Raw genomic sequence first — 25,907 nt, forward strand, 5'->3', positions numbered from 1 at the left:
TAATGGGCAATTTTTATTTAGATCTGCTTCTATAAAGAATGCTTTTAATTGTAGTCATATAGTTCCTGAATGCTAGCTGTACTCCTAAATATTTTATACATTCTAATCTTTCTAAATGGAATTTCTCTTTCTCTTCTTGCTGGGTTCTGTTAGTAATATATAGAAAAGTCAATGAATTTCTATGGGTTTATTTATCCTGCAACTTTGCTGAGTAATTGTTTAAAATAAGTTTAGTTGATTCAGTAGGGTTCTTCCAGGTAGACCATTGCATCATCTTATTGTTAATTTTTTCTCCTTTGCCTATACTCATGCCCTCAATTTCTTTTTCTTGTTTTGTTGCTATAGATATCATTTCTAGCACTATGTAACAGTGGTGATGATGTACATCCTTGTTTTACTCCTGGTCTACTGGAAGAGCCTCTCTGTTATCTCTAGTACACATAATTCTGGCTCAATATTAGGGGTAGATATTTTTTGCCTTATCAAAGAAAGGCACACTATTCCTATACTTTTCAGTTTTTTTTTTAATAGAAATGGGTGTTGTATAAAAAGCTTTTTCTACACCTACTGGTTAAATTATATAATTTGATTATTTTGTTATTAGTATAGTCTACTATTTAGTTTTTTAATATTGAACCAACCTTGCATTCCTGTATAAATCCAACCTGGTCACAATGTAGAATATTTTACAATATGCTACTTTGGTATTATAGTTTTCTTTCCTCTGGTTTGTCTCCTTGATTTAGGTCTAAAGGACATATTTGTATCATAAGTTTGGTAGGATCTCATCTTTTCCTATTTTTGCCAAGAATTTATGTAATATTAAAAGTAATTGTGCTTTGAATGTGTGATATAATTCACTTGTAAGTCAACTTGGTCCTAGAGTTGGGGTTTTTTTTAATTTGGGAGTTTCATTTCATTTAAACTGTCAGGATTTTGGCATATGATACAGCAAAATAGTTTCTAATAATTTTCTTTGTTCCATTTATTTTGATTTGTCCTTTTTTTCATCACTGACACTAGCAATTTGCTTTCCCCCCTTTCTTTTTTAAAAATCACACCAGCTAGTGGTTTATCTATTTTATTATTTGATTTCAAAAAATTAGATTCTAATTTTACTGATTCAATACCTTTGTTTTTCTGCTTTCAATTTTTAAATCTCTTCTTTGGCTTTCAGAAAATTTGGAACCCAAAAACCTGTGGAACTGAATGTTGTAAAATAAAAATAAATTAAAAAAAAAAAAGAGAACTGATGAACTCTGAGTGCAGATTGAAGCATACACTTTTTACTTTATTTTTATTTTGTTTTTGGGTGTTTTAAAATGTTTGTTTTCTAGTATTTTTTTTAATTGCATGTCTTATTGGTTGTTAGTGTTCTTTTTTGGTTGATGAAAGAATTTAGAGACAGATAAATTTTTCCTTTAGGATTGCTTTTTCTGAATCTTAAAAGTTTTGGCATGTTCCATCACTGTTGTAATTGTCTTTGACAAAATTTTCTATTATTTGTAGTTTTGTTTTTTTTTTTTACCTACCCATTCTTTAGGAATACGTTATTAAGTTTCCAATTAACTTAATCTTTTACTCAAAGATCCTCCTTGGATATAATTTTGACTGTATGTGGTTGGTAAAGGATATGCTTAATATTTCTGCTTTTCTTCATTTGCTTGTGAAGGTTTTATACCCTTAATAAATGATCAATTTTTATGAAGGTGTCACGTATAATTGAGGAATCCTTTCTATTCCCATTTAAATAATCACCAGAAATCTCTCATACCTAGTTTTTCTAAAATTCTTTTCAAGTCCTTAACTTCTTTCTTACTTCTTGGTTAGAATTGTCTAAAGAGGGTAGATTGAAGTCCCCTATTAGTATAATTTTATAATCTGTTTCTACCTGTAAATCATTTAATGTTTCTTTAAGTATTAAGATGCTATCCAATTCATTATACATAGTTGTTATATATGAAAATGCCTTACTTTTTTTTTCCTTTCCTTTTAAAAAAAATTTTCCACTTCAGCCACATTGCAAAACACAGATGAAGAAAACAAGAAAAATAAAGTAAAAAGTGTATGCTTCAATCTGCACTCAGAGTTCATCAGTTCTCTTTTTTTTTTTATTTTTATTTTACAACATTCAGTTCCACAGGTTTTTGGGTTCCAAATTTTCTCTCATTCTCTCTTCTTTCCCCTCCCCTCCAAGAGAGGATGTAATCCAATGTAGGTTCTACATTTACCTTCACAATGAACTTATTTACATAATAGTTCAGTTGTAAAGAATTATAACCAACAGAATGAATCATGAGAGAGGAGAAATGAAACCAAAAAGAGAGAGCAAATAGTTTGCTTCAATCTGCATTCAGACTCCATAATTCTTTCTCTGGATGTGCATAGCTTTTTCCATTATGAGTCTTTTGGAGCTGTCTTTGAACCTTGTATTGATGAGAAGACTCAAGTCTATCAAAGGTAGTCCTTGCGGAGACCGTGTGTCTGTAATCGTGTATAAGGATCTCCTGGTTCTGCTCCCCTCACTCAGCATCATCAGTTCTCTTTCTGGAGGTGGGTCCTTTGGAACTTGATCAGAGTAGTAAGTCTTTCCCAGTTGATCATCCTTACAATACTGCTGTTACTATATACAATGTTCTCCTGGTTCTGTTTACTTCATTTTGCACCAATTCGTATTTAAGTCTTCCCAGGTTTTTCTGAATCCATCCTCCTTGTCATTCCTTACAGCACAACAGTATTCTACCGCAGTTATAAAACGCGCCTTGTTCAGCCATTCCCCAACTGATGAAGGACGTGCCTTACATTTTCTAATATTTTTTCAGTCTTTTGGGTTTTTTCTAGAATTTATTATTGCCTCCTGGAGTCGGTGATCTGTGTATGGTCCTATTTAATTTTCAAGGAGTATGATGTATCTATGAAGTTTAGTACTTCTTGTACGAAGTTATTTATTCTCCTAATTCGTTCTTATAGAGCTCTCATTTCCTTTCTCCTCCTTTCCTCTCACATCATCTGTATGATCATTTTAAAATTTGCTTCATTTCTTCTAGGAATTCCAGTATGGCTTAATAGCAAGTCTGTGAACTTTTCTGAATCTTTCTTTGTAGATGATGCAGAGTTACTCTCTTCTAGGTTTGTGTCTCGAGTGTCCCTGACTCCGTAATATTTCTTTACTGTCAAGTGTCCTCTTTGGCTTACTTGTTTTTCTATCTTTACTTCATGAACTGGAATCTGTGTCAGGATTAGACTATATACATTTCTGGGAAGAATGATAAGCCTTCTTTAGTACTGATCTGTATTACTGGAGGTCTAAGTAATGAGCACTGTTTTAAAAGTTCTTCAAAAATAGTTTGTCGTCAGGAGCAGCATATATAGGGTGGTGTAGCTCAGTGGTATATGCTCTATGAGAGGTTCATATCAGGTTGGTGTACACGTGGAAATTTGCACTAGGTCGGTATATGATGAGTGGCTTGTGCCAGGATGCTCTATACAGGGCCTTATACACTGAGGCAGCCTGATCTAGGGTACCCTCTGACCATTGGCCTCCTACTTTAAGTCTTACAGATTTGAAAGACAAAACTCAGTGTCACAGTCACTTAGCTTCAGGTTCTAGGCTTCCCTGGTTTATCCTTAAGTTCCCAAGCTGGAAGTTTTCTGTGAGCTGCATTCCCAGGTTGTGCTTTTCTGTCTGGACCCCTTCCCTAGTGACCATAGGCTTCTGGTTGTCTCTGTGCATACTTATGCTGGCAAAATATATTTGCTGCAATTTCTCCTTATATTTCTTCATAATTCCTATCTGGGGCCTTTTATTTTTTGCTGAAGTAGTTGTGGGAGAGTTGAGCTACTCTGTTGCCACTCACTGTGTCATCTTGGGGAAAGTGAAGATTTTTTTCTTTTTTTCAATTAAAACATTTATTTAAAGCATCTAAAAATTATTTTATTTTCAGTTCCAAATTCTTCTTTTGAATTGAATTTTATTTTTAGCTCCAAATTTGAAAGTATTTTTCAACGAGCATTTATTTTCTCTCCCACTCACTTCCCCTCTACCCATTCCTTCCACTGAAAAAAAAGAAAAACAAAAACCACTGTAACAAATATGTGTAGTCAAGCAAAGTGAATTCCCAACTGGCCATGTCCAAAACTGTATGTCTCATTCTACATCTTGAGTCCATCACCTCTTGGTCAGGAGGTCCTTCATCACTGGTCCTCTGGAACTGTGACTGGTCACTGCATTTATCAGTGTTCTTAGGACCTTCAAACTTGTCTGTTTTTACAATGTTGTTGTTATTTTATAAATTGTTCTGCTGCTATTTACTTCACTTTTCATCAGTTTGTAAGTGTTCAAAATACCATCTTTTTTGAAGTGTCAAAAATTGTTTCCCGTAACATAAAACTTGGGATTTTCCTGCTAGATGGCAATATCTCCTGACTCCAGGGCCGGAGCTCTACTCACTGTGCCACCTAGCTGCCCCTAGATGGCAATATCTATCAGTAAAGTGTAAAACTTACAGAACAGTTTATTATTCAACACAGTGAATATGGTAATACAAATAGCATAAGACTGCGATTTAGTAGACTGAGATAAATTCTGCCTATATCTTTGGATTGTTCCATGTAGGTTAATCATACAAAAACCATTCCTTTCAAAATAGGAAACCACACATTTCTCAGGCTTAGGAAGAGCAAAGTCAGAAACCAATAATTAACTGACTTAAAAGAAATTAACGAGTTTTAAGCTTTAAAAATGGTCTAAGTACATGAAATACTTACATTTTATAAACAAAATAATTTAAAATAATAATATAATATAATATTTCTTGATAGTAAAATAGGATTACTAAAAGCTTCTCCAGTAATAAAATGTTAGGCCCTAAAAACTGAATTTAAACAGTAACAAATCCTTCTTTCCAAATTGTTTATTACTTACCAAAGGTTCCAAGGTGCTGATATCTTTCAGTCTGTTTCCACTTAGGTTTAGATGTATGAGATTTGGAAGTTTTTCAGCTAATACATCCAAACCTCCATAAATTCTATTGTCACTGAGTTCAAGCTGGAAAAGAAAGAAGGTAAGGGGATATTAGCTCTAATGAAACATGGCCACTCTATGTATGTATTAAATAAGAAAGTTCCTAAATATATATCAAAGTCAAACGAAGCTTATTTCTACAGTTACAATACATAGTTAAAGCTATGCCCTAAGCTTTGCCCTATAAATGCTATCATAATGACAGTATACAAATTCAGTTTTAGTTTAAAGAGGAAGAAAAAACTGTTATTTTTTATGTTGATTATAACATACTTTAGAATATTTATAATACTCATAATTCTATGCAATTATTTTATATTTATAATATGTATTCTAATATTTTTCTACTTCACATGAGAACAGTCAGTACTCCTAGAACTCTTTACTTTGAACCTTACCACAACTTGCAACAACCCCTTTAAAAACAGTGATGAAATTAAACATTTCTGCTGATACATCCAGACCTTCAAAAATTCTACTGTTACTGAGTTTTTTGGTTTTGTTTGTTTGAGAGCTGGAGTAAGGGATGGTGGTGGTGGTGGTGGGAAATTTCTTACAACGATGTAGTTCAGTCCTTTCTCCATTAACTTATAGTTTTAGAACAGGGGTTCTTAATCTTTTTTTTGTGTCATGGACTACTTTGATAATTTAGTGAAGCCTATGGACCCCTTTACAGAATAACATTTTTAAACATGAAATAAAATGTGGAAGTTTAGAAAGAAATCAATTATACTGAAATATAGTTATTTTAACATATTTTTTAAAAAGTTCATGGAACCCAAATAGAACAGGATCCTGTCTTATTTGCCTGGGATCTGACAGTTTAGGCAAACTGCCCATAGCTTGTGTCAGAAGCAGGACTAGAACCCAGATCTTTCCAAACTCCAAGACCAGACCCTTGGCCCACTATCCACTATGCTAATGTTTCTCAAAGTATGGCCCAAGGAAACCTGTGGATCCCTGAGCCATTTGTATAATTATTTTCATATTGATTTTCGTTCAGTCATTTTCAGTTGCGTCCAACCCTTTGCGACCTTTTCTTGGCAAAGATACTGGAGTGGTTTGCCATTTCCTTCTCCAGCTCATTTTTACAGATGAGGAAACTGAGGCCAACAGGGTTAGGTGACTTGCCCAGGGTCACACAGTACGTGTCTGAGGCTAGATTTGCACTCAGGTCTTTCTGACTGCAGGCCCCATTCTCTATCCACTGCATCACCTAGCCGCTCTTCTTGTTCAGTCATGCCAACTCTTTGTGACCCCATTTGGGGTTTTCTTGGCAGAGATACTGGAGTAGTTTGCCATTTCCTTCTCCAGATCATTTTACAGATGAGGAAACTGCGGCAAATAGGACTAGGTGACTTACTTGGGGTTACACAGCTAGTAAGTGTCTTGAAGCCAGATTTTAACTCAGGAAGATGAGTCCTCCTCACTTAAGACCCAACACTCTTATCTACTATGCTACCTAGGCTCCTGGCTAGAGAAACCAAATATGAAGTACACAGATAGGAAAAGAGCTACATGTGATCTACAGTCCTTTCCAAGAACCCAGGAAAGCATTTGTTGTGATGTAGATTATTTTTCATTGTAGAGAATTTATTGTAACCAGATGAGCAAAACCCTTTAATTATGTATGGGCCATCTGCTGAAACACTAAAATTTACAGATTTTCATATTGTTTTCTTTGCAATAAAAATTTACCTTTTTACTTAAATCAACTTATAAGAATTAGAACAACTGCACCAGAATTCCTGAAGATTCCAAATTATTTTACTTACTGCTTATCTATTCACAAAAAATAAAGTAATGCCAGGCGAAGATCTGTTTCCATTAAATCGTGATGCTCTATAACTTTATGATGAAGTTGTGAGAAATTATAGACATGTTATTTAACTCTGTACTTTCCCTTAAAATAATATACTCTTGCAATGCCATAAGTGATAACACATTCTCCTCCCAGATTTTCTTCCCAGGTATTACTTGCTTTCCAGACAAGAACCTATCTCATATAGTTTTAAGTTAAATTAAGCCTAAATGGAAATTTGGGGTAAAATATAGCATTCAAAGCATGATCATCCAACTGTGTTCTTAGAGAGATTGTTTCAATTATCAATCTGGCAGAAAATGAAATGGGGAAAAAATTCCACATCAAATTAAATGGCCTAAAAAGCAAAATATTGGCAACTGTAGAAAAATGACCTCAATATGCAAATATTAAGAGTTCAATCACTGGGCAAATTGTTCACTTTGTCTGGTTCTATTTCCTCATCTATAAAACAAGGAGGGAGATTAGTCTCCAATGCAGATTTTTGACTCTAATATTCTATCATTCTGTAACTGGAAAATAATCTATTGCACACACAGAGGATCAGGTAAATCCTCATCAGGAAATCTCTATTTTATTGTTAGAACAAAAGGATAAATGCTTACCTTTTTCAGCTTAGGTAGTTCAGGGAGATTTGAAACTGTAGACAACCCAACATTTATTAAGCTGAGGAACTCTAAATTCACAAATTCAGCAGTTAAACCCTCAATTTTCCCATCATCTGTCCTACAATTGTCCAGGACAAGTTCTTTTACCTATGGAGAAGAAAAAAAAATGATTTTAAAGTAAACACAATAAGTTCCAGATCCCACTTCCCCCAAAATGCCTTCCTAGAAATCTTTTCACCAAGTAAACTGTTGTGTAAATGCAACATGATTTAATGTCTTTAGTGACAATATCCTAACAAGCCACAAGATGGGGGTGTTACTCTATAAAAGATACTTCAGCTACAACTAAAGTGAAGCCTTTTATACTTTTCAAAGAAGAAAATTTACTTTTTAGTCAGTAAAAAAAAGAGGAAAGTGCTATCTCTTCCAACTTTTTAAATTTTTTTCAAAGTCATTCGTAGGAGGGAAAAATGCCAGCGTTCATCTTGGCAAGGAAGTTATTGCTTCAGAGCAGGGCTGTCCAAAATGCAGCCTGGGCTGCAGTGCAATTTAGGCAGCCCACCTACAAGCATAGAAATTTACATAAATGCCTTAGTAAACGAAGCCAAGCTACCGCAGAGCTCTCACTAAAATGGCAAATCAAAATATATTATCTAATGTTTCAATAAAAACCTAAGGTTGGACAGCCCTGCTTCAGGGGGACTGGCCACACAAAGAAAAGTGTTCCCCGCCCCCATACCAAGATCATAAAGACTAAGCTTAAAATTTTAAATTTTGTGGCCAAAGAGGGGTTTTGCAATTACATAAACCCTATTTTTCAGTTTCTTCAGGATGCTTTCATCATTGAAAAAAAAGAACATACAGCTTAATTTCTACATTCATTTACGTAACAAAGTATTCATCACAACGATAAAGCCAAAAGAGCTTAGAAACTGTTTTAGCCAACAAATGATCTTCTCAAGTACAGACAGATATGGCAGCAGACCTAATGCTACTTCAAAATTTGTTTATACAACACTACTGAAGAAGATGGTAAAAGAGAGCAGCAAAAAGTAGAGAAATAAAATCCAATTATGCCAAATTATCTCAATAGCATTTAAACCGAAGATTAAGCTGGAAGGAGGATAACAAATAGATACAAAAAGGAACAGATTTGCTGGCATTTCCCATGGTGATCTGTTCTCATCAAAGACAATAATGGGACCAGTAACACCTTGGTATCATATACCATACAAGAAAGTAAAAATGTAGAAAAGATAAAGATTGCAAGAATAGCTGCAGATCTGCCCAAATACATACAGAAGAAACAGACATAATTTTCTTTTTTTCCCCCCCACATCTAAATTTATTTATTTTAGCTCTCAACATTCACTTACAAAAGATTTCGAGCTCCAAATTTTCTCCCCATCTCTCCCCTCCCTCCACTCCATGGCAGCGTATATTGAGATTGTCCCTTCCCCTAATCTGCCCTCCCTTCTATCGCACCCCCCCTCCTTCTTTTATTCCCTCCCCCTTCTATTTTCCTGAAGGGTAAGCTAGATTTCAGTTACATGTAAAAACAATTTTTAACAATCATTTTTTAAAACTGAGTTCCAAATTCTCTCCTTTCCTCTCTTCCCACCTACCCTCATTGAAAGGGCAAGCAATTCAATATAGGTTGTACATGTGTAGTAATGCAAAACACTTCCATTAAGTCATGATGTGAAAGACTAACTATATTTCCCTCTATCCCATCCCACCCCATTTAGTCTATTCTCTCCTTTCACCCTGTCTCTCCTCAAAAATGTTTGCTTCTGATTACCCCCTCACCCAACCTGCCCTTCCTTCTATCGTTCCCCGCCCCCAATCTCCTTTCCCCCTATTTTCCTGTAGGGTAAGATAGGTTTCCATACCCAATTGAGTGTGTATGTTATTCCCTCCTTAAGCCAAATCTGACAAAAGTTTCACTCATTCCCCGTCACCTCCCCCCTCTTCCCCTCCATTGTAACAGCTTTTTCTTGCCTCTTTTATGTGAGATAGTACCCCTTAATTTTATTTTTTAGATATCATTCCTTCATATTCAACTCACCCTACACTCCCCATCTATCCATCTATCTATCTCCATATTCCCTCCAATTACCCTAGTGAGAAAGGTCTCATGAGTTACAAAATATCATATTTCCATGTAAGAATGTAAACAGTTCAACTTTAATAAGTCTCTTATAATTTCTCTTTCCTGTTTACCTTTTCATGTTTTTCATCAGTCTTGTATTTGAAAGTCAATTTTTCTGTTTAGCTCTTGTTTTTTAATCAAGAATGCATTAAATTCCTCCATGTCATTGAATGTCAATTCCCCCCCCCTCATTGATTACACTCAGTTTTGCTAAATAGGTGATTCTTGGTTTTAATCCTAGCTTCGACCTATGGAATATCATATTCCAAGCCCTCTGATCCCTTAATAGAGAAGCTGCTAAATCTGATTATGTTTCCACAATACTTGAATTGTTTCTTTCTGGCTGCTTGCAATATTTCCTCATTGACCTGGGAACTCTGGAATTTTGCTATAATAATTCCTGGGAGTTTCCCTTTTAGGATCTGTTTCAGGAGGTGATCAGTGGATCCTTTCAATTTCTATTTTGCCTTCTGGTTCTAGAATGTCAGGGCAGTTTTCCTTGATAATTTCTTGAAAGATGATGTCTAGGCTCTTTTTTTGATCATGGTTGTCAGGTAGTCCAATAATTTTTAAATTGGATCTATTTTCCAGGTCAGTTGTTTTTCCAAGGAGATATTTCATATTGTCTTCTATTTTTTTCATTCTTTTGACTTTGTTTTATAATTTCTTGATTTTTCATAGAGTCATTAGTTTCCATCTGCTCCATTCTGATTTTTAAGGAATTATTTTCTTCAGTGAGTTTTTGGATCTTCTTTTCCATTTGTCCAATTCTGCTTTTTAAGGCATTCTTCTCCTCACTAGCTTTTTGGACCTCTTTTGCCATTTGGCCTAGTCTATTTTTTAAAGTGTTATTTTCTTCAGCATTTTGGAGGGTCTCTTTTAGCAAGCTGTTGAACTCATTTTTCATGATTTTCTGGCATCACTCTCATTTCTCTTCCCAATTTTTCCTCTACTTCTTACTTGATTTTCAAAATTCTTTCTCTGCTCTTCCATGGCCTGAGATCAATTCACATTTTTCTTAGAGGCTTTGGATGTAAGAGCTTTGACTTTGCTGTGTTCTTCCTGCTGTATGTGTTGATCTTCCTTGTCACCAAAGTAACATTCTATAGTCTGGAGTTTTTTGGCACTGCTTGCTCATTTTCCCAGCCAATTACTTGACTTTTTAATGCTTTGTTAAGGTAGGGCTCTTCTTCCAATGTGGAGGGCGTACTGTCCCAAGCTCCAGGAGTTTTGGGTAGTTGTTTTCAGAGACACTTCTAGAGACCTGTAAGTTTTCAGTTCTTCTAAGGTGATATGATCTAAGGAGAGGTGTTTATTCCTCTCCCGGCTTGTGCTCTGGTCAGTGAGTGACCACAAGCATTCTCTTCTGCCCTGGAACTGTGAGTAAAGAGGGTTCCCTCTCTGCTGCTGCCACAAGCTCTGCTATGCCAGTGCTCCTCCTCACCCTAAGACTGCCACCCAGGGCTGTGACCCAGATCCAAATGTGGGCAAAGCAACAAAATCCTGCCTCAGCACCAGCAAAGAAACCTCTGCAGTCTCCTTCTGATTAGTTGTTTGACCGCTTTACCTTCTATGGGCTGAGAGCTCTGGAAGCCATTGCTGCCACTGCCTCCACCATCACCACCATCCTGGGACTGTGCTGGGGTCCGGTGCTGGTCTGCACTCCTCTCTCACCCAGGTCTGACAGACCTTTCCCACTGACCTTCTAAGTTGTCTTTGGTGTTTGTGGGTTGAGAAGTCTGGAAATGGCCTCAGCTGCCAGTGATTCAGTCGTCCCCCCGCCCCGAGGCCTGATCTGGGTTTGCTGAGTCCCCATCTGTGCCGGTGTGGCCCATGCTAGACTAAGCTTCTCTGTTAGCCCAGTGCAACAGACCTTTTCCATCCACCGTCCAGGTTGTCTTAGGCCGGAAATTTGTTTCACTCTTTTTGTGGGTTCTGTTGCTCTAGAATTTGTTTAGTCATTTTTTTTACAGGTAATTTGGAGGGGCTTGGGGGAAGACTCAAGCAAGTCCTTGCCTTTATTACTCTGTCCTCTTGGCTCTGCCCCCCATGAGTGTAATCCAGAGGCATAATTTTCAAAGCACTGAGTGATCAATTTTCAGAATATCTCAAAGGGGGAAAGATACCAACCAAATAGAAAAAGTGATATTATTAAAATCAGAGGAAAGACTTAAATGACTTCAACAAAAAGTGCCTACTTCTCATTTCTATAAACTCTTCACCAGAACAATTTACACATTAATTGAATCTATACTTAACAAAAATGCAAGAACAGATGAGTCAGGCTTTTGTAGATTTTCTACTGCAAAGCATAGCTGCTCAGTTACGTGACTGCCTAAAAGGTGCAAAGATTACAAGATCTCACTATACTTATTATTTGTTGACTACAAAAAAGTGTTTAACTTGGGAAAACAAAAGAGAATCTTAAAAACTCTCTTGAAAAGAGGCATTTCTCATAATACAATAATGTAAGATTTCTTTATAGATGTGATGTCATTGTGCTAAATGTATCAGATACCAGAATGCTATAGGGCCTTCTCAATGAGACTCACAGCCATTCAAAAAGAAACCTAACAATCTGTAAAGGAAAAACCAAACAGATAAAGAATGTGTCTTATACAGATTAGGAGAGGCTGTCAATTGAGTATACTCATAGACTGGGCAGACAGAGAGGTAGCTAGATATTGCACATGGATAATGAGATATGCCCACAACAAAGGAGCAGAGAGGGAAGACTGCATTTAGGAAATTGTACAGAGGTTTCAACAATCCCAAGTGGCTCCCTGATACAAAAATCCATCTAATATCAATATTCTTTAAGTGATGATACAAGGCTGTGAACCAGCGAATACCACAATTTCTAAAAATCAAATCCCAATTTCAAGTTATTAGCCATGTGACCCTATCATCTCACCCAACAAGGATAATACCTATTCTGTCTACCTCACAGATTTATTAAGATTAAATATGTGAAAATACTTTAGAGGCTACCAATTACTATACAAGTTTAAGTTACTCTTATTATAATGAAGTTTAGGTCCTACCTGAATGGCTCTTTGAAGTAAAGGATTTTCAAGATACCTAAGATTTAGTGAACAATGTAAAGCAAGTAAGCAAATTATCATAATCCAACACATAGCCTGTAATAACTTGGGTCATGACTACAGATTTCAATAAATTTGGAGACTTTCACATGCTATGCTAGTCAAAGAATTTCACTAATCAATCTATTTTATTTTCAGATAGCTCTATTAAAAAGTTCTACTTTCTACTGAGCTGAGATCTATTGCCCCGTTAACATACCTACTGGTCCTTACTCTCCTCTCTATGGCCACAAAGAATTATGAAGAACCGCTATCTCTTTTCCAGATGTCAATCTCACAAATGTTAAAAGAGCTGGCAAAGCTAGTAAGCCAGGCTACAAGGCTATAGTTGTGGCTAATAATATGTACAGCCTGTCTTTCATGTTGGTACTGCTAGCAACCAGCACGTAAGACCAGGGGAAAGAGAGTTCACTTCTGGTGTTTTGAGATTAGCCTTCACAATACTGCATATGCAAAATCTTATGGTGCTAAAAGAAGAACAAAGGGACAGATGGAGCCTTGTTGTAACAATAAATGTTGCTAAGAGGTTCCGCTTATTCAAGGTTGCCTTTCCCCGTGTGTCTGTCTGCTCTCTCTGTGCTACACGTGCTTTCCCAGGGGTGTCATTGGTGCCGGAACATGCTGTTGTGTTGACAGAGGTTTGAAACACATATGGCACTAAAAAATTTTGGAAGTGATGAATGAGTCTGTATTCTAGATTACCCACAGATGGGAATCCTACCCTCCTCCCTAAGGTCCATCCTTAGTCAGGGGACCCTGATACAAAGACCACTTGATAACCTACTTTTCTCAGTGTAGTCTGTGGCTCAGGTACGTTATATCCCTCTTACTCAGTCTTCACTTGAAAAGCCTTAGATTTGTTTTTTCACAGAACTGCTAAGAATTCATAAACCATCTCACCCAATTTTGTACATGTACAGTTGATTTTTTTTTTTTGAAGAGGCAACACAGTGTGGCAGAAAGAGCTCTGGAGTCAGAGGACCTGCATCTGGCAAAGTCACTAAACTCCACTTTGGATCTGAGTTTCTTTAAAATAAGGAGTTTAGACTAGCTGGCCTCTGAAGTCTTTTCCAGAACTATTATTCTGCTAGATTTTTTTACTTATCACTCCTCAATTTAATATCTTGTTAGATTTACCACATTATTCCAGCCTGTTAAAAGCATTTGGGATTCTGATTCTCTTATATATTCATAATTATTCCTAACAGCTTTCTGTAATCTAAATTTTAATAAGTACAGCATCTGTATTTCAACTGAGTCATTGACAGAAATGTTCCACAATAAGGATCCAAGACAGATCTTTGGGATACCACCATTAAAAATCTCACAATAGGATCACAAAGTCAAAAATGCTTTGGGGGTACTTCCTCTCCACCTAAGCATTCAGCATGCATTTTACCACCTAATTCATAGTTACCTGACATCAGGTGATCATTAATGAAAATATGTATCCAGAATTCAGTAAAGCTTTTGATACTCTCTCACATGTATGTATATTATACATAGTATATGTAATAGATTTTATATATATTTTATATGCCCATACAAATATATTTTTGTATAGACTAGTTCTCTCTCTCAACCCTGCCCCGTAATTTTCTGGGAGAACTGAATCCATGTCTTCCTGACTGCTAGGTCAGTTCTTTATCCACTACCCCACACTGCCTCACTACTTATACCACTATCAAAAAGGTTTAAATGAGGTTTGCTTGGCTTCACATGGTAAATGACCCTGCTATCTGGTTACAGACAGGTGTTTCCTCTAAGATACAAGGTGAGGTATTGCCTTCATACCCCAACTATGATCAAAGAAAAATCACAAGCAACACATCTTCTTACTACAGCTGATCTCCTGTCTTTATGACATCTGTCCAACTCATTGGCACCTTTTATTGATCTAGGTTTCTTAATTTCCAACTCACAGTCATCTCTACTTGCTCCAGTCTTCCTAAGTGAATTTGAAGGTATTTATTACAAAACACTAAGCCAATTAGTCTTTTGTTTTGTCTTATTCTCCCCTTCCATTATAAATGGCAAAAGTGCTTTCATTCCTAAGCCAACAAGTCACTTGGAAGTTAGCTAGATAACTCTGTACCTGAACTCTCTCCTGAATCCACAGGATATATGTCTAGGGAAAGGGAAAGAAAAAAATGACATTTTTGTTTTGTCAGGGGAAGTTATAAAAGCGGAAGCCATGTAGGAAAGTCATATAGTCCAAAATTGTACACACTCCTCATCACAGATATTGCAGAGGTAATTAGAGTCAGCAGAGATTGGTAGACCTCTAGAAAAGCTTTTGAAAATGACTAATGGCCCAAAGGCTGAACAGCCAGGTACAGCAAGCAAAGTTCAGAGCAAAGTAGTAAGTTTTCATACTGAGTGCTATACCAACTATAGTCTAAAGTTAGAAATACAGATTAAGGCTAGAAAGTCTAGGACTAGACAAAACAAACAACAATCAATCTACTTAGGCCAGGTTTGAATTACATAGTGACTGGCAATAGCTGAAGGTTTTTAGCAAGGTTTCCATCTGTATCCACTTGTATTTCGTTTTATTCTACTGTTTCTTAAAATTGGTAAGCAAAGGTAGGCATTAGATATTATTAATGATTTTATCTAAATTTTACTTTAAACAATCTTTTGGTGTAGAAAAAAGTATCTCCTCAAGTGTTAAGTATTCATTTTAAAATTTTCAGTTATCATGGTGGGAGGGAAAAAGTCTAACCATAAGTCTTACACCCCATAACATGAAAGACCACTTTTCACCTCAGATTTGTGTAGTTGGGGGAAGGAGCCAAGTGGAAGATACAGAATAAAAAATGAGAATTAGCTCCTTAGAGTGCTTTAAAGTCCGTGGTGGATTCAACTTTCTATAACCAGGAAGATGAACGTGGTCCTGTGCCTATTTAGCATGTTAATACTACTACAATCTTTTTTTTTTTTTAATATGGAGATCTCACATAGGGCAAGAGCTCACATTGTGGTCAGAAGAAGTGATATACAAGGACATTCTGAAGGTCTCCCTTAAGAACTTTGGAAATGATTGTGTGCCATGGGAGACAGTGGCACAGGACCACTCAGCATGGCGTGCTACACTCTATGAACAAAGCAGAATTGAAATAGCTTAAAGGAAATGCAGGATGTACAAATTTAGAGAATCCACCTCAAATGTTCACACAGACTATTTGTACCCAACCTGTGGTAGAGCATTCTGAGCTCATATTGGTTTGATCAGACACAGTTGGACACACTGAAACTCACTCTAGCATAGTGATGTCATTTTGGTACTCTGAGAACGAAGGACAACAATCAACCAACCAGTATTACTATAGTTATTCAGAATTTTGGAGCTACTAAAGGAAAGTGGAGGAACAGAGTCAGAAGAAGGTATGAAAATCAGTGAAGGGCCCCATTGCTGTTTCCTTTTCTGCTTAAAGAGATTACAAAGGACTTCCTGTTTCAGAGTTTTGCTAGAGCACTGGGGCACAAATGAGCATGGAGTCACAAGGCCATAGATCACACAAAGAGATACAGACCCAAGCAGACATCCACATTCAGCCACAAAGCCATGTTATAGCCACATAGACAAACATATCCTCATCCATACAGAGACACGGACACATAGAAACATAGTGGCAAAAAAAACAAACGTGACAGTTCCTTGCTTTGTGTGTATGCACATACAGAAATTTGTGTACAAACACAGATCCTCCAAAATCTTTAATAGTTCCCTTGCATCTCTTCAGGTTCTCATCATAGTCTTTTAAATGATCTCTACACTGCTATTAGAAATAATTTCCTGATTCAAATGACTTCCCTGTTATAAAACCTTTAATGGCTTTTCAATACATATTATACAAGGTTTAAACTCCTGAGTCTGGCATTCAAAGCCCTCTGAAATTTTGCTACAGAATGCTTTTCCAGACTAATTTCATCTATTCCCTCCACATAGTTTATGCTCCAGCCAAATTTAGTTAAGTATTTGCTAGAGTCATTTCTCTTAAGAAATTGAACAAGCCAAGATGTTACATCCCATGACCTCTCTAGTTTACTATAGCTGTTGGGGTGTAGGGGGTGTTCAGAGAGGACCTCCAGTGTGAGGGCGGCCAAGTCCTTTTCAAGCCTGTTCATCCACCTTTGGTGTCCACCTTCACCCGACTCTCTAAGAAGCTGTAGCATGCACAGTACCCACACCCCTGTAAAACTGTCTCGGTAGATAGGCTAAACCAGGTTAAGGGGCACTAACAAGCCTCAAACCCATTGGTGAGTTTGGGAGGGTGTCTACCCCAAGCATGTGAAGATTTTCCCTACTGCAATGGGCAGATGAGAGCAATTTGTTCCAACAGCCATGAAGGTGGCCGAAGCAGGTGCTGCCGAGTGCTTAGAGCCTGGTCGGATATTGAAGATGCCAAGTTCGTCATCCACTGCACCCCAGGCCACTGCATGGTCTTGATTTGTGTCCTGCCACAGGACTTTGATGACTCAGGAAGAGAGAGGTTGATGACACTGCTCAACTCTGCCCCCATAAATCCAATTCACGTGCAAGTCAAGATATCACCTGTCCTCTTTGAAAAACAAAGGATGAAAAACAATACAGTTATTGTTAAACAAACAAAGGAAGGCCTCTAGGTAGCATTAAGGAGTATGAACAAGAGTTGGACAGGATGAGAAAGCACACAAGAATTTAGAGGCCCAATGGATAGAATGCTGGATGTGGAGTCAGGAGGAATTGAGTTCAAAAATGGCCCCAGACACTTACTAGCCATATGGCCCTGGGCAAGTAAATTACTTAATCTGTCTGCCTCAGTTTTCTTGTCTATAACATGAGGATAGCGATAGCATCTACTTTCCAGGGTTGTTGTGAGGGTAAAATGAGGTATTAATATTTGTAAAGTGCTCTACAAGCCTTTAAGTTCTCTATAAATGCTATTTTTATCTGCATCGATATTGATGAAATCCAACGAGATCAAGGACTCACTAAAGTACCAAACCAGGTACAAAGATACATTAGAGACAAAAAAGAAAAGGCACAAGCAAACAAGAGGTAAAAATGTCACAAATGGTTTATATACCAGGAAAGTGACGCTACAGTGTCACATGAAAATGTACAGTCTCATTAGCAATTTTTAGAGTGCTAATTAAAATAACTTTATAGTTATATTTACACAGACACAGACACACACGCGCGCATGCGCCCTATCATTCCCACTAAAACAAAAGTGATAAAACACAATGTCAAAGAGTCCTATGGAGAAAGAGGCAGATAGCACTTCAATCGTTTAACCTTTCCAGAGAGTAATTCAGTAATAGGTAGTAAAGGTTTTTCATACCCAACTTCAGATGAGGGAGGCGTGGTTACACAGCAGTTTGTCTGAAAAGATGTAGGGTTTTGGTGGACTGCAGTACAACCCCAATATGAGTCAGCAGTGTGATGTGGCAGACAAAATAGCTAACGTGACCTTGGGCTGCATCACTTCAGGAAGGAGGGGTGATGGTCTTTTTGTAGCCTGCCCTGGTAGGACCATAACTGGAATGTTCAGGACTGGGCACTCACCACAGTTTAAGGAGGACACTGATCATCTGGATAGCACATAGGAAAGGCAAACAAGAATGGTGAAGGTTCCTGAGTCCATGTCACATAATAACAACAGCTGACATTTTATATACAGAACCACAGATATAGTTATACACACATATATGTGTGTGTCTATATATGCGTGCATACGTTTATTCATTTATGGTTTGCAAAGCTCTTCACATATATATCTCATTGGTCCTTATGTGCTATCATTTTACAGATGAGGAAACTGAGGCTGACAAAGTTAACTTGTCCAGGGTCACATAGCTAGTAAATAACAGGCAGCATTGAAACTCAGGTCACAAGGATCCACTGAAAGAACTAAATATGCTTAAACTAGAGAAAAGAAAACAAATGACATGTTTCTCAAGTATTTGAAGGGCTGTTCTGGAAAAAAAAAAAGGGGGGGGGGGGGATTTTGTTGCATTTGGCTTCAAAGACCAAAACCAAGAGTCATGAGTGGAAGGAGTACATTTAGGTTTGATGCCGTGAAAGTTTCTAACAACGAAGCCTGTCCAGAAGTAAAATGAGATGCCCTAGTGGGAGGTCTTCAAGGCAGAGTCACTGGTGGAGTATGTTGCTGTCCTTTTATATAAGAGTTGAATTAGATGTTTGCTGAAGTCCCTTGCAACTCTAAAAATCTTGTGATTCTAAATAATTCCATTTTGGACATAATGCATCCTAAGGAAATAACCCCAAAGGGGAAGTAGAGCAATTTGTACAATGATGTTTATAGTAACATTGTTTATAAAGGTGAAACTGAAAACTTAGGTGCCCCCAAAAAGGAGAATAAACGGCTAATCTAACTACCATGTAACAAAACAAAAGAATACTAGCTTGGGAGGCAGAGGACTAGGGTTCAAATTCTACCTTTGATGCTTACTACCTGCGTATCCTTTTGTAATTCACTTAACTTCCCTGGGTCTCAGAGTTTCCTCATCTGTAAAATGAGAAAATTATACTACATGGTCTGAGAAGGTCCCTTCTAACTCTAGATTTATCAACCTATGGTATAACAAAGCCATTAAAAATGACAAATGTGAAATGTTATATGAAAAAAGGCGGATCGCAAAATAGTAAGTACCAAACAACACAAAGGTGATTTAAAAAAACAACCTTAAATATTCAGAGAAATTTTATTCCCAATATCACAAATCACTTACTTAGTGAGAAGCACGGCTTTGTTTGTTTGTTTGCTGGTTTTTGCTATCAAAAAGCAGTTCATAACTTGGAACAATAATTAAAATTCAAAGATACTTCATAATAATTTTCAGTTTTTTATTTATAAGATTAGAGGTTTAGATTTGGAAGGAATCTGCCTGAATTCAATAAAGTCAATTCAACAAAGACTTTTTAGGTGTGTGCTATGGGCATGTTAATGGGGGAGGCCCTGTGAAATCAAAGGTGGAACCAACAGGCCTTGCCTTCAAGGAACTTCCACTCTACTGTGGTAATAACACGGATATGTGGAAATACAAAGTGTATAAAGAGTAACAAAAAATAATTAATAGAAGGAAATGAGGCATCAAGAAAGGCCTCATAGAGGAGGTAGTCGAGTATTGTGAAAACTGAGGCAAAAGCTGCTTTTGAAATCTGAGTTATCCAGATAATTTCCATAATTTTTCTACTGTTTGCCAGTCAAAACATAACTACTTTATACATCTACAAACCTTCCTCCAGAAGCTGAAGCATACAGGATCAGATGTGGAGCTGAAAGTGACCTCAGAGGTCACCAACTCCAACGCCCTTCTTTCTCAGATGAGGAAACTAAGGTCTAAAGAGGGAGACTTGCCCAATCAAGATCAATTGCTGTTCAGCTGTTTTCAGTCGTGCCTGACTCTTTGTGACCTGATTGGGGACTTTCTTGGCAAAGATACTGGAGTGGTTTGCCATTTCCTTCTCCGGCTCATTTTACAGATGAGGAAAATGAGGCAAACAGGATTAAGTGACCAGACCATGCCTGGCACTCCATCCCCTCTGCCACCTAGCTGCCCAGTTACAGCAGAGCTGGAGCTCAAATGTAGGTCTGACTCCAGATGCAGCACTCCATCTTACTGCAGCACCAAGCTTCTCCTTAAAGGAGGCTTTGAAGGGGCAGGGTGTGGGGGATGAGGGGTGGGAGAGTGTCTGATTTTTGGTACTAGTGACATTATTCAGTCAGGTCTGGTGAATATGTTAGGTGATGCTACATTAATTACTATCTTTTAAACAAAAGGCATGACAATAAATTAATGGGACTGATTTTCTGCAGTGTCTCCTGAACTGGGTCCAAAGGTAAATTCCAAAAGAATTCCTAAAAAAATGTTTTTAACATCTGCATCATGGTTAAAGTGTATAGTTTTCTAAGACAGCTGCTTTTGAAGGAAAGTACTCATCTGAACATAACTTCTGATGTTTCTCCTTAATTCATATATGTTCTTCCTACATCATTTATAAATGTTGTTAAAATCCTCTGAATAATATTTTTCAAGTTATTCAGATGTAACATTATATTCAAATAACTATGAGTAATTTAATATTTATTTACTGTCCAGACCAAAGGCTAATGATTGATCCTGAGTCCCCCAAATGCTCTACTTTAAAGGAGTATTTGACAACAGCCAGGGAGCTTTTCATCCTGAAAAGAAAATGAGCTGGGGTTGGCAGTTTTTGCCTACCCCTCCCACATCAGCCCAGTGAAGTAACCCTATATTCACAACACCTCAGATCCTTAAGTAAGAGTGAATATTGTTTTAGTATAATTTGTTTGCACTAATTAACACAAATCCTATTTTATACCTTCTTGCCAGTGATATGAAACCCATAGAAGCCACATGACTTGGCCAAGACAAATTCCCCTCTCCGTAACCGTTCTGTCTTAATTCCAACCTCCAGCCCTCAGCTGAGGAAACCTAGGCAGAGAGACCTTAAGTGACTTGCCCATGGGTTCATGAAGCTAGCAAATATCTGAGGCAGGATTTGAACTAAGGTCTTCCTGCCCACTTACTTTATTCACATCATCTACCCTTCCACAAAACCTTAAACCCACTTCACTCTGAAGCTCATGAATAGGTCCCTGCCCAAGCTCCACTTAAGGGTGGGATTTTGGGCCCTCCCGGCTTTGAATGAATGTCAAAGGTAACTTTGTCTTTGGAACAGCAACCCTGAGGGTCTTCTTCCCCTCACAGCTTGATTCCCCCCCCCCACCCCCCCCCCCCCCCCACCCCCGCCTTTTTTCTAATTAAAGGGCCCATGCCTTGACTCACTTCTTAAATACAGGCCAGGGTCTCCATTTTATCCTGGGTCATCTCCAGTCATCCTGATGAATATCAGGCCACTGGACCCAGATGGCTCTGGAGGAGAAAGTGAGGCTAGTGACCTTGCACAGCCCTCCCTCCCTCAAATCAAAGTCAACCGAAAATCATGTCACCATTCCCGTGAAGTCATGGTCCTCTTCTAAAATGAAGGACAAACACAACATCACCTACCTACCTCTCCCGCTGCTTACCAGAAGGTGCTCCCTAAAACTGCTTAGACCATACTCCTGGAATAAGGAACTCCCAAGCCAACCTGGATATCTTTTAGAGAGCCCTTAATACATCTGCACCTCTTCAAAGCACTCAACCACACATTCAAGTCCACCTCATGTAACTAATTCGGCATCATTGTTTTCCTTGGTAATCATAATCACCGTTCTGAGAAGTGGTTTACAGGCCTTACCCAAAGGGACTAGGAAACAGAAAGGTTAAGAACCTAACTTGGAAGGCAAAACAGAATTTTAAAAAGTTTACTCTCTTAAAACAAGCCCGTGGAGATGGCAGTGAAGTTCTTTAATGGTCTGGTTTCCTTTGCAATCTCTAAAAGTATTTCATTTCATGCATTTAAATCATATTCCGAGGGGTCCGTAACATATACGTAATAATTATACATACACACCACATCCAGGGTTGTGACAAAGGAGATAGTAATAAGAGAGAGAAGTATACACACGTGTATGTATCTATAAATATTGATAGAGATATAGTCGAAATATATATATATATATATATATATATATATATATATATATATATATAAATAGAGAGAGAGAGAGAGACAGAGACAGAGAGAGTGTGTTAATAAAAGGATTAATTAAGCCCTTAGCGTAGACCAGGGCTCCATGCACTGTGTAATCAATAGAGGCAAGGCGCTAGAATCAAGCACTGAGAAAGGACTGGAGGGGGTGAAATTTTAGCAGGGTTTTGAAAGAAACCAGGAGGTGGAGATGAGGAGAGCTCCAGGCATGGGCAGAGCCCATAAAACTGTGGGGGGGGGGGGGGGGAGGGGTCCGGGAGATGCAGTATCTTGTTGGAGAAACAGCAATATGTGACATATGTAAAGCAAACTTTAAAGGGCTGAGTCTGTTTTTATTATTAGTCACCAGACTGTCAAGGGGGTCCATGACAAAAGGAGACTAATTATTCCTGGGGCAGAAGGATGGCCGAATGTAATAAAACAAAAAACAAAAAACTTTTCTTTAAACTCACTTAAGCCCCAATTAAAGGCGTTTAACTCAAGGTCACAATTTGCGTACAAAAATGAGTTTCCTGCCTCGAAAGACCAGAATGTGTCATTATTTTACAACTTCACTAGCTTCGAGGCCTTCTCCCCCTCTTCCATTACATTCGCGCCCCACCCCGCCCCCACCCAAGTTCTGAAGGGATGTTGATGTAAAGTAGATTCAGCCCAAGGTCGGGGCGCCAACCGCGTTCCCCGGTCCAGGGCCAGGCAAGAGTGACGAGAGAAGAAACAACCCTGGAAGAGATGGAGAGATGAAGGTGGGGGGGAAGGAGAGGGTGGGAGGGGGATAAAAGAGCAGAACAGAGGGGCGGATGACGGAGGATGGTCCTTTGATTATGGGGGCGGGGGACAGCAGGAGAGGCTCACGCTTCGCCGTCCACAATTAAAGCAGGGAAACACCCATCCCTCTCCGGGCAGGGTAACCCCGGGGCCCCTCGAGGCGCAGCTCGGCCACGGTCCATACCGGGATCTGCTGAGGTGACCGCCACGTGGCCGTCCCCCTTTCCGAGAGCCGAACGGCCCCTCCCGTCCCCGTGGAACCCCCCAGCCCCTCGGACCCTACGGGCGCTGCCCCCGGGGAAACTCGTGGAGCTGACATCGCCCTTTTAAGAAACGAGGTTGGGGGGGCGGGGAGGCAGAGTCCGGCTGCAGAGGCGCGGGTCCCGCCAGCTGCAGCGGCAGAGGACAAAACGCCGCCTCCGCCGACCGACGCCTCTGACCCAGTTGGGCGGCCCTGGCCGCGAACCGTCCTGGAGAGAACCGGGCGAGGGGCGGGGTGGGGAGGCGCGCGGGCGGCGGCTGGCTCCGCGGCGGAGGCGCCTCCGCGGAGGGAGACGGGAAGCGAACAACATGGCGACGTCGCGCCATGGCGCACCTAAGACCGAGAAAGCCCCGGCCGCCGCCCCCGCGGAGGGGGTCGAGCCCCCGGGGGAAGGAGCAGGGGCTTGCCGCGCGTGAGGAGTCTCCCCTCCCCACCCAGCGTCCCGCTAGCTTCTCCCCCCTCCCCCGCCCAACTGGGGAGAAAGGGAGAAAGAAGTGGGGGGTGGGGACAGGGAAAGAAAAAAAAGTTTTATTTTTAGCCTTGAAAAATGGCGGGAACCGAGCCCCCTTCTTAAAAACTTGGCCCCGGAGAGGCGGCCCTCTCGCGCCTCTCCCCTTCCCCCGGGGCCGCACCCTCCTCCCGGTGCCCCCCCTCCCGCCGGGAGGGAGGAGGGGTTTCCCCTCCCCGCCTCCCTCCTCAGCACTAGTGGTTCGGTCCCCACAGCCTGCGAGGCAACGGGTTAATGCGCTGTGTATACCGGATGGGGGTGGGGGGTACTTGCCCTCCTGCCCAGCCTCAAAACCTGCCATAGCGCCCCCCACCCCAACGTGGCTCGCCCCATCCAGGCTTCCACCCTCCCCCCCACCCCGAGCCCCAGGGGCGAGTCGGGGCTTTCCGCTCCCCGCATCCTGGAGAGAGGCAACCAACATGGCTCCCAGCGTTACACAATTCCCCCCAGCCCAGTCCGGCGCGGACCGGGCACCCGCATCCCCGCCGGCCGGGAAGAGGCCAGAGAGGCGGGAGGGGAAAAAGTTTGTTCCCCAGCCTCCTCCTCCCGCTCCCCCGAGGGCTCCGGCTCCGGGTGGGCGGTGGGGCCCGGGCGGGCCCCAAAGAGTTAATCCCTGGTCGGGTCCCAGCCCGAGCCGAGCGCCGGGCGACCCTGCAGCCGGAGGAGGAGGAGGGGGCGAAGCGCCCCCGGCGCCCCGCTCCGGGTCCGGACGGGTCCAGGGCGCCTTAGCCCCGGCCCGCCCCCCATAGGGTCCCCATTTCATGCAGGTCCTGGGGGGCGCAGAGGGGCATTCCGGCGGGGGCAGGGGCTCCGCTTACATGCGACGGGGTCCGGTTCCTCAGCTCCAGGTGGATCCTCCTCTTCATGTCTACGTTCCTCGGCCCCCCCCTCTTCAAACTAACTTTCCGGGGGCAGGAGGGGGGAGAGGAGGGGCTGGGTCCTCGGGAGAATGAACTGTCCAAAGGCGAGTCCTTGAGGGAGGGAGGGAGGCAGGAAGGCTCCTGCCGGCTTCTCTTTCCCCGAAGGAAGGCGCGAGCGGAGCCCGAAGCCCGAGTTACTCACGGCAGCGAAGCGAAACCATGGAGGGAAGGGGACTGGAGAGCGGCTGTGGTGGCCTCGCTACCGCCGCCCCCGGCCGAGAGCGGCACGGCGCTTAAACAGGCAACGCGGCCGCACCGGGGCGGGCGGGCGGGCGGCGCAGCGCGGCCAGGCACCCGGGGCACACGGGGATGAGGCCGCCCGAGACGCGAGGGGGGCCGGGGAGGAGGAGGAGGAGGAGCGTTAGCGGCTCTGCCGGGGGCGGCTAATCCGGCCCCGCTGCCTCTCCCCACTGCCCGACCGCGTGTGGCGTGGGTGATGCTCGGGCATCCCGGGAGGTGGGGGGGGGGGGGGGGATGGGCAACGGATGGACCCATAGACACGTGTGTGTGTATATATAATGTACACCCGGCGGGTCCTAAAAGTCAAGCAATGCTTAAAACTGCCCACTTGTGTAGGTACACGAGATTACTTTGAGGAAAGAATAGGGCTCCTGAGAGTTCAGAGCTAATGATTTTCCAATGGAGAAAACTGGGTACGAGGTAGGCGTCCTCCTGGAAAGGTGATCGATGATGTTCCCCGCCCCCCCAAGTCGGGCACCGACGGCTGTGTGACACGCGAGTGAAAAGGAGAATTTCAAAAGGTGAATTGGAAATGTGACTGAGGCACATTCAAATCGAACCAAGGTTTCTCGCCTCCTGCCTCATCCGGCTAGAAGAGTCTGATGTGGAAGGAGATCAATAAAACGGCTGCACCCATCGTCTGAATCACAGAAAGGGAAGCGATAGCAAAAAAAAGAAGGGAATTTGTACTGTGTCTCCTTTACTTTGTGCGATGCTCAATAAAGACAACCGGACTTGGGATGGTCTATGTGCCCTTTCATGTTTTGTTTCATAACAATACAGAATCTTTTTTTTTGTCCCAGTCGCTAATGTTTAAACCGAGTTGTGCGTTTAAATCTTTCACGACCAAAATTATATTGCAAAGTTATTAC

The 25,907-nt window shown here is 40.8% G+C and overlaps 1 protein-coding gene across 1 annotated transcript in view; it reads right to left on the reverse strand.

The window, feature by feature from the left end:
• ANP32B (acidic nuclear phosphoprotein 32 family member B) overlaps nucleotides 1-25,224 on the reverse strand; it is a 46,364-nt gene extending 21,140 nt beyond the window's left edge. The window contains exons 1-3 of the mRNA XM_036741862.1: nucleotides 24,694-25,224; nucleotides 7,451-7,600; nucleotides 4,925-5,047 (exon numbers count right to left, since the gene is read on the reverse strand). Of these exons, the coding sequence (XP_036597757.1) occupies nucleotides 4,925-5,047; nucleotides 7,451-7,600; nucleotides 24,694-24,741 (321 nt within the window). The 5' untranslated portion in view covers nucleotides 24,742-25,224. The remainder of the gene's footprint in view (nucleotides 1-4,924; nucleotides 5,048-7,450; nucleotides 7,601-24,693) is intronic.
• Between the last annotated feature and the right edge of the window lie 683 nt (nucleotides 25,225-25,907).

The sequence above is a fragment of the Trichosurus vulpecula genome, chromosome 1 (assembly GCF_011100635.1).
Source record: "Trichosurus vulpecula isolate mTriVul1 chromosome 1, mTriVul1.pri, whole genome shotgun sequence".
NCBI lineage: Eukaryota > Metazoa > Chordata > Mammalia > Diprotodontia > Phalangeridae > Trichosurus > Trichosurus vulpecula.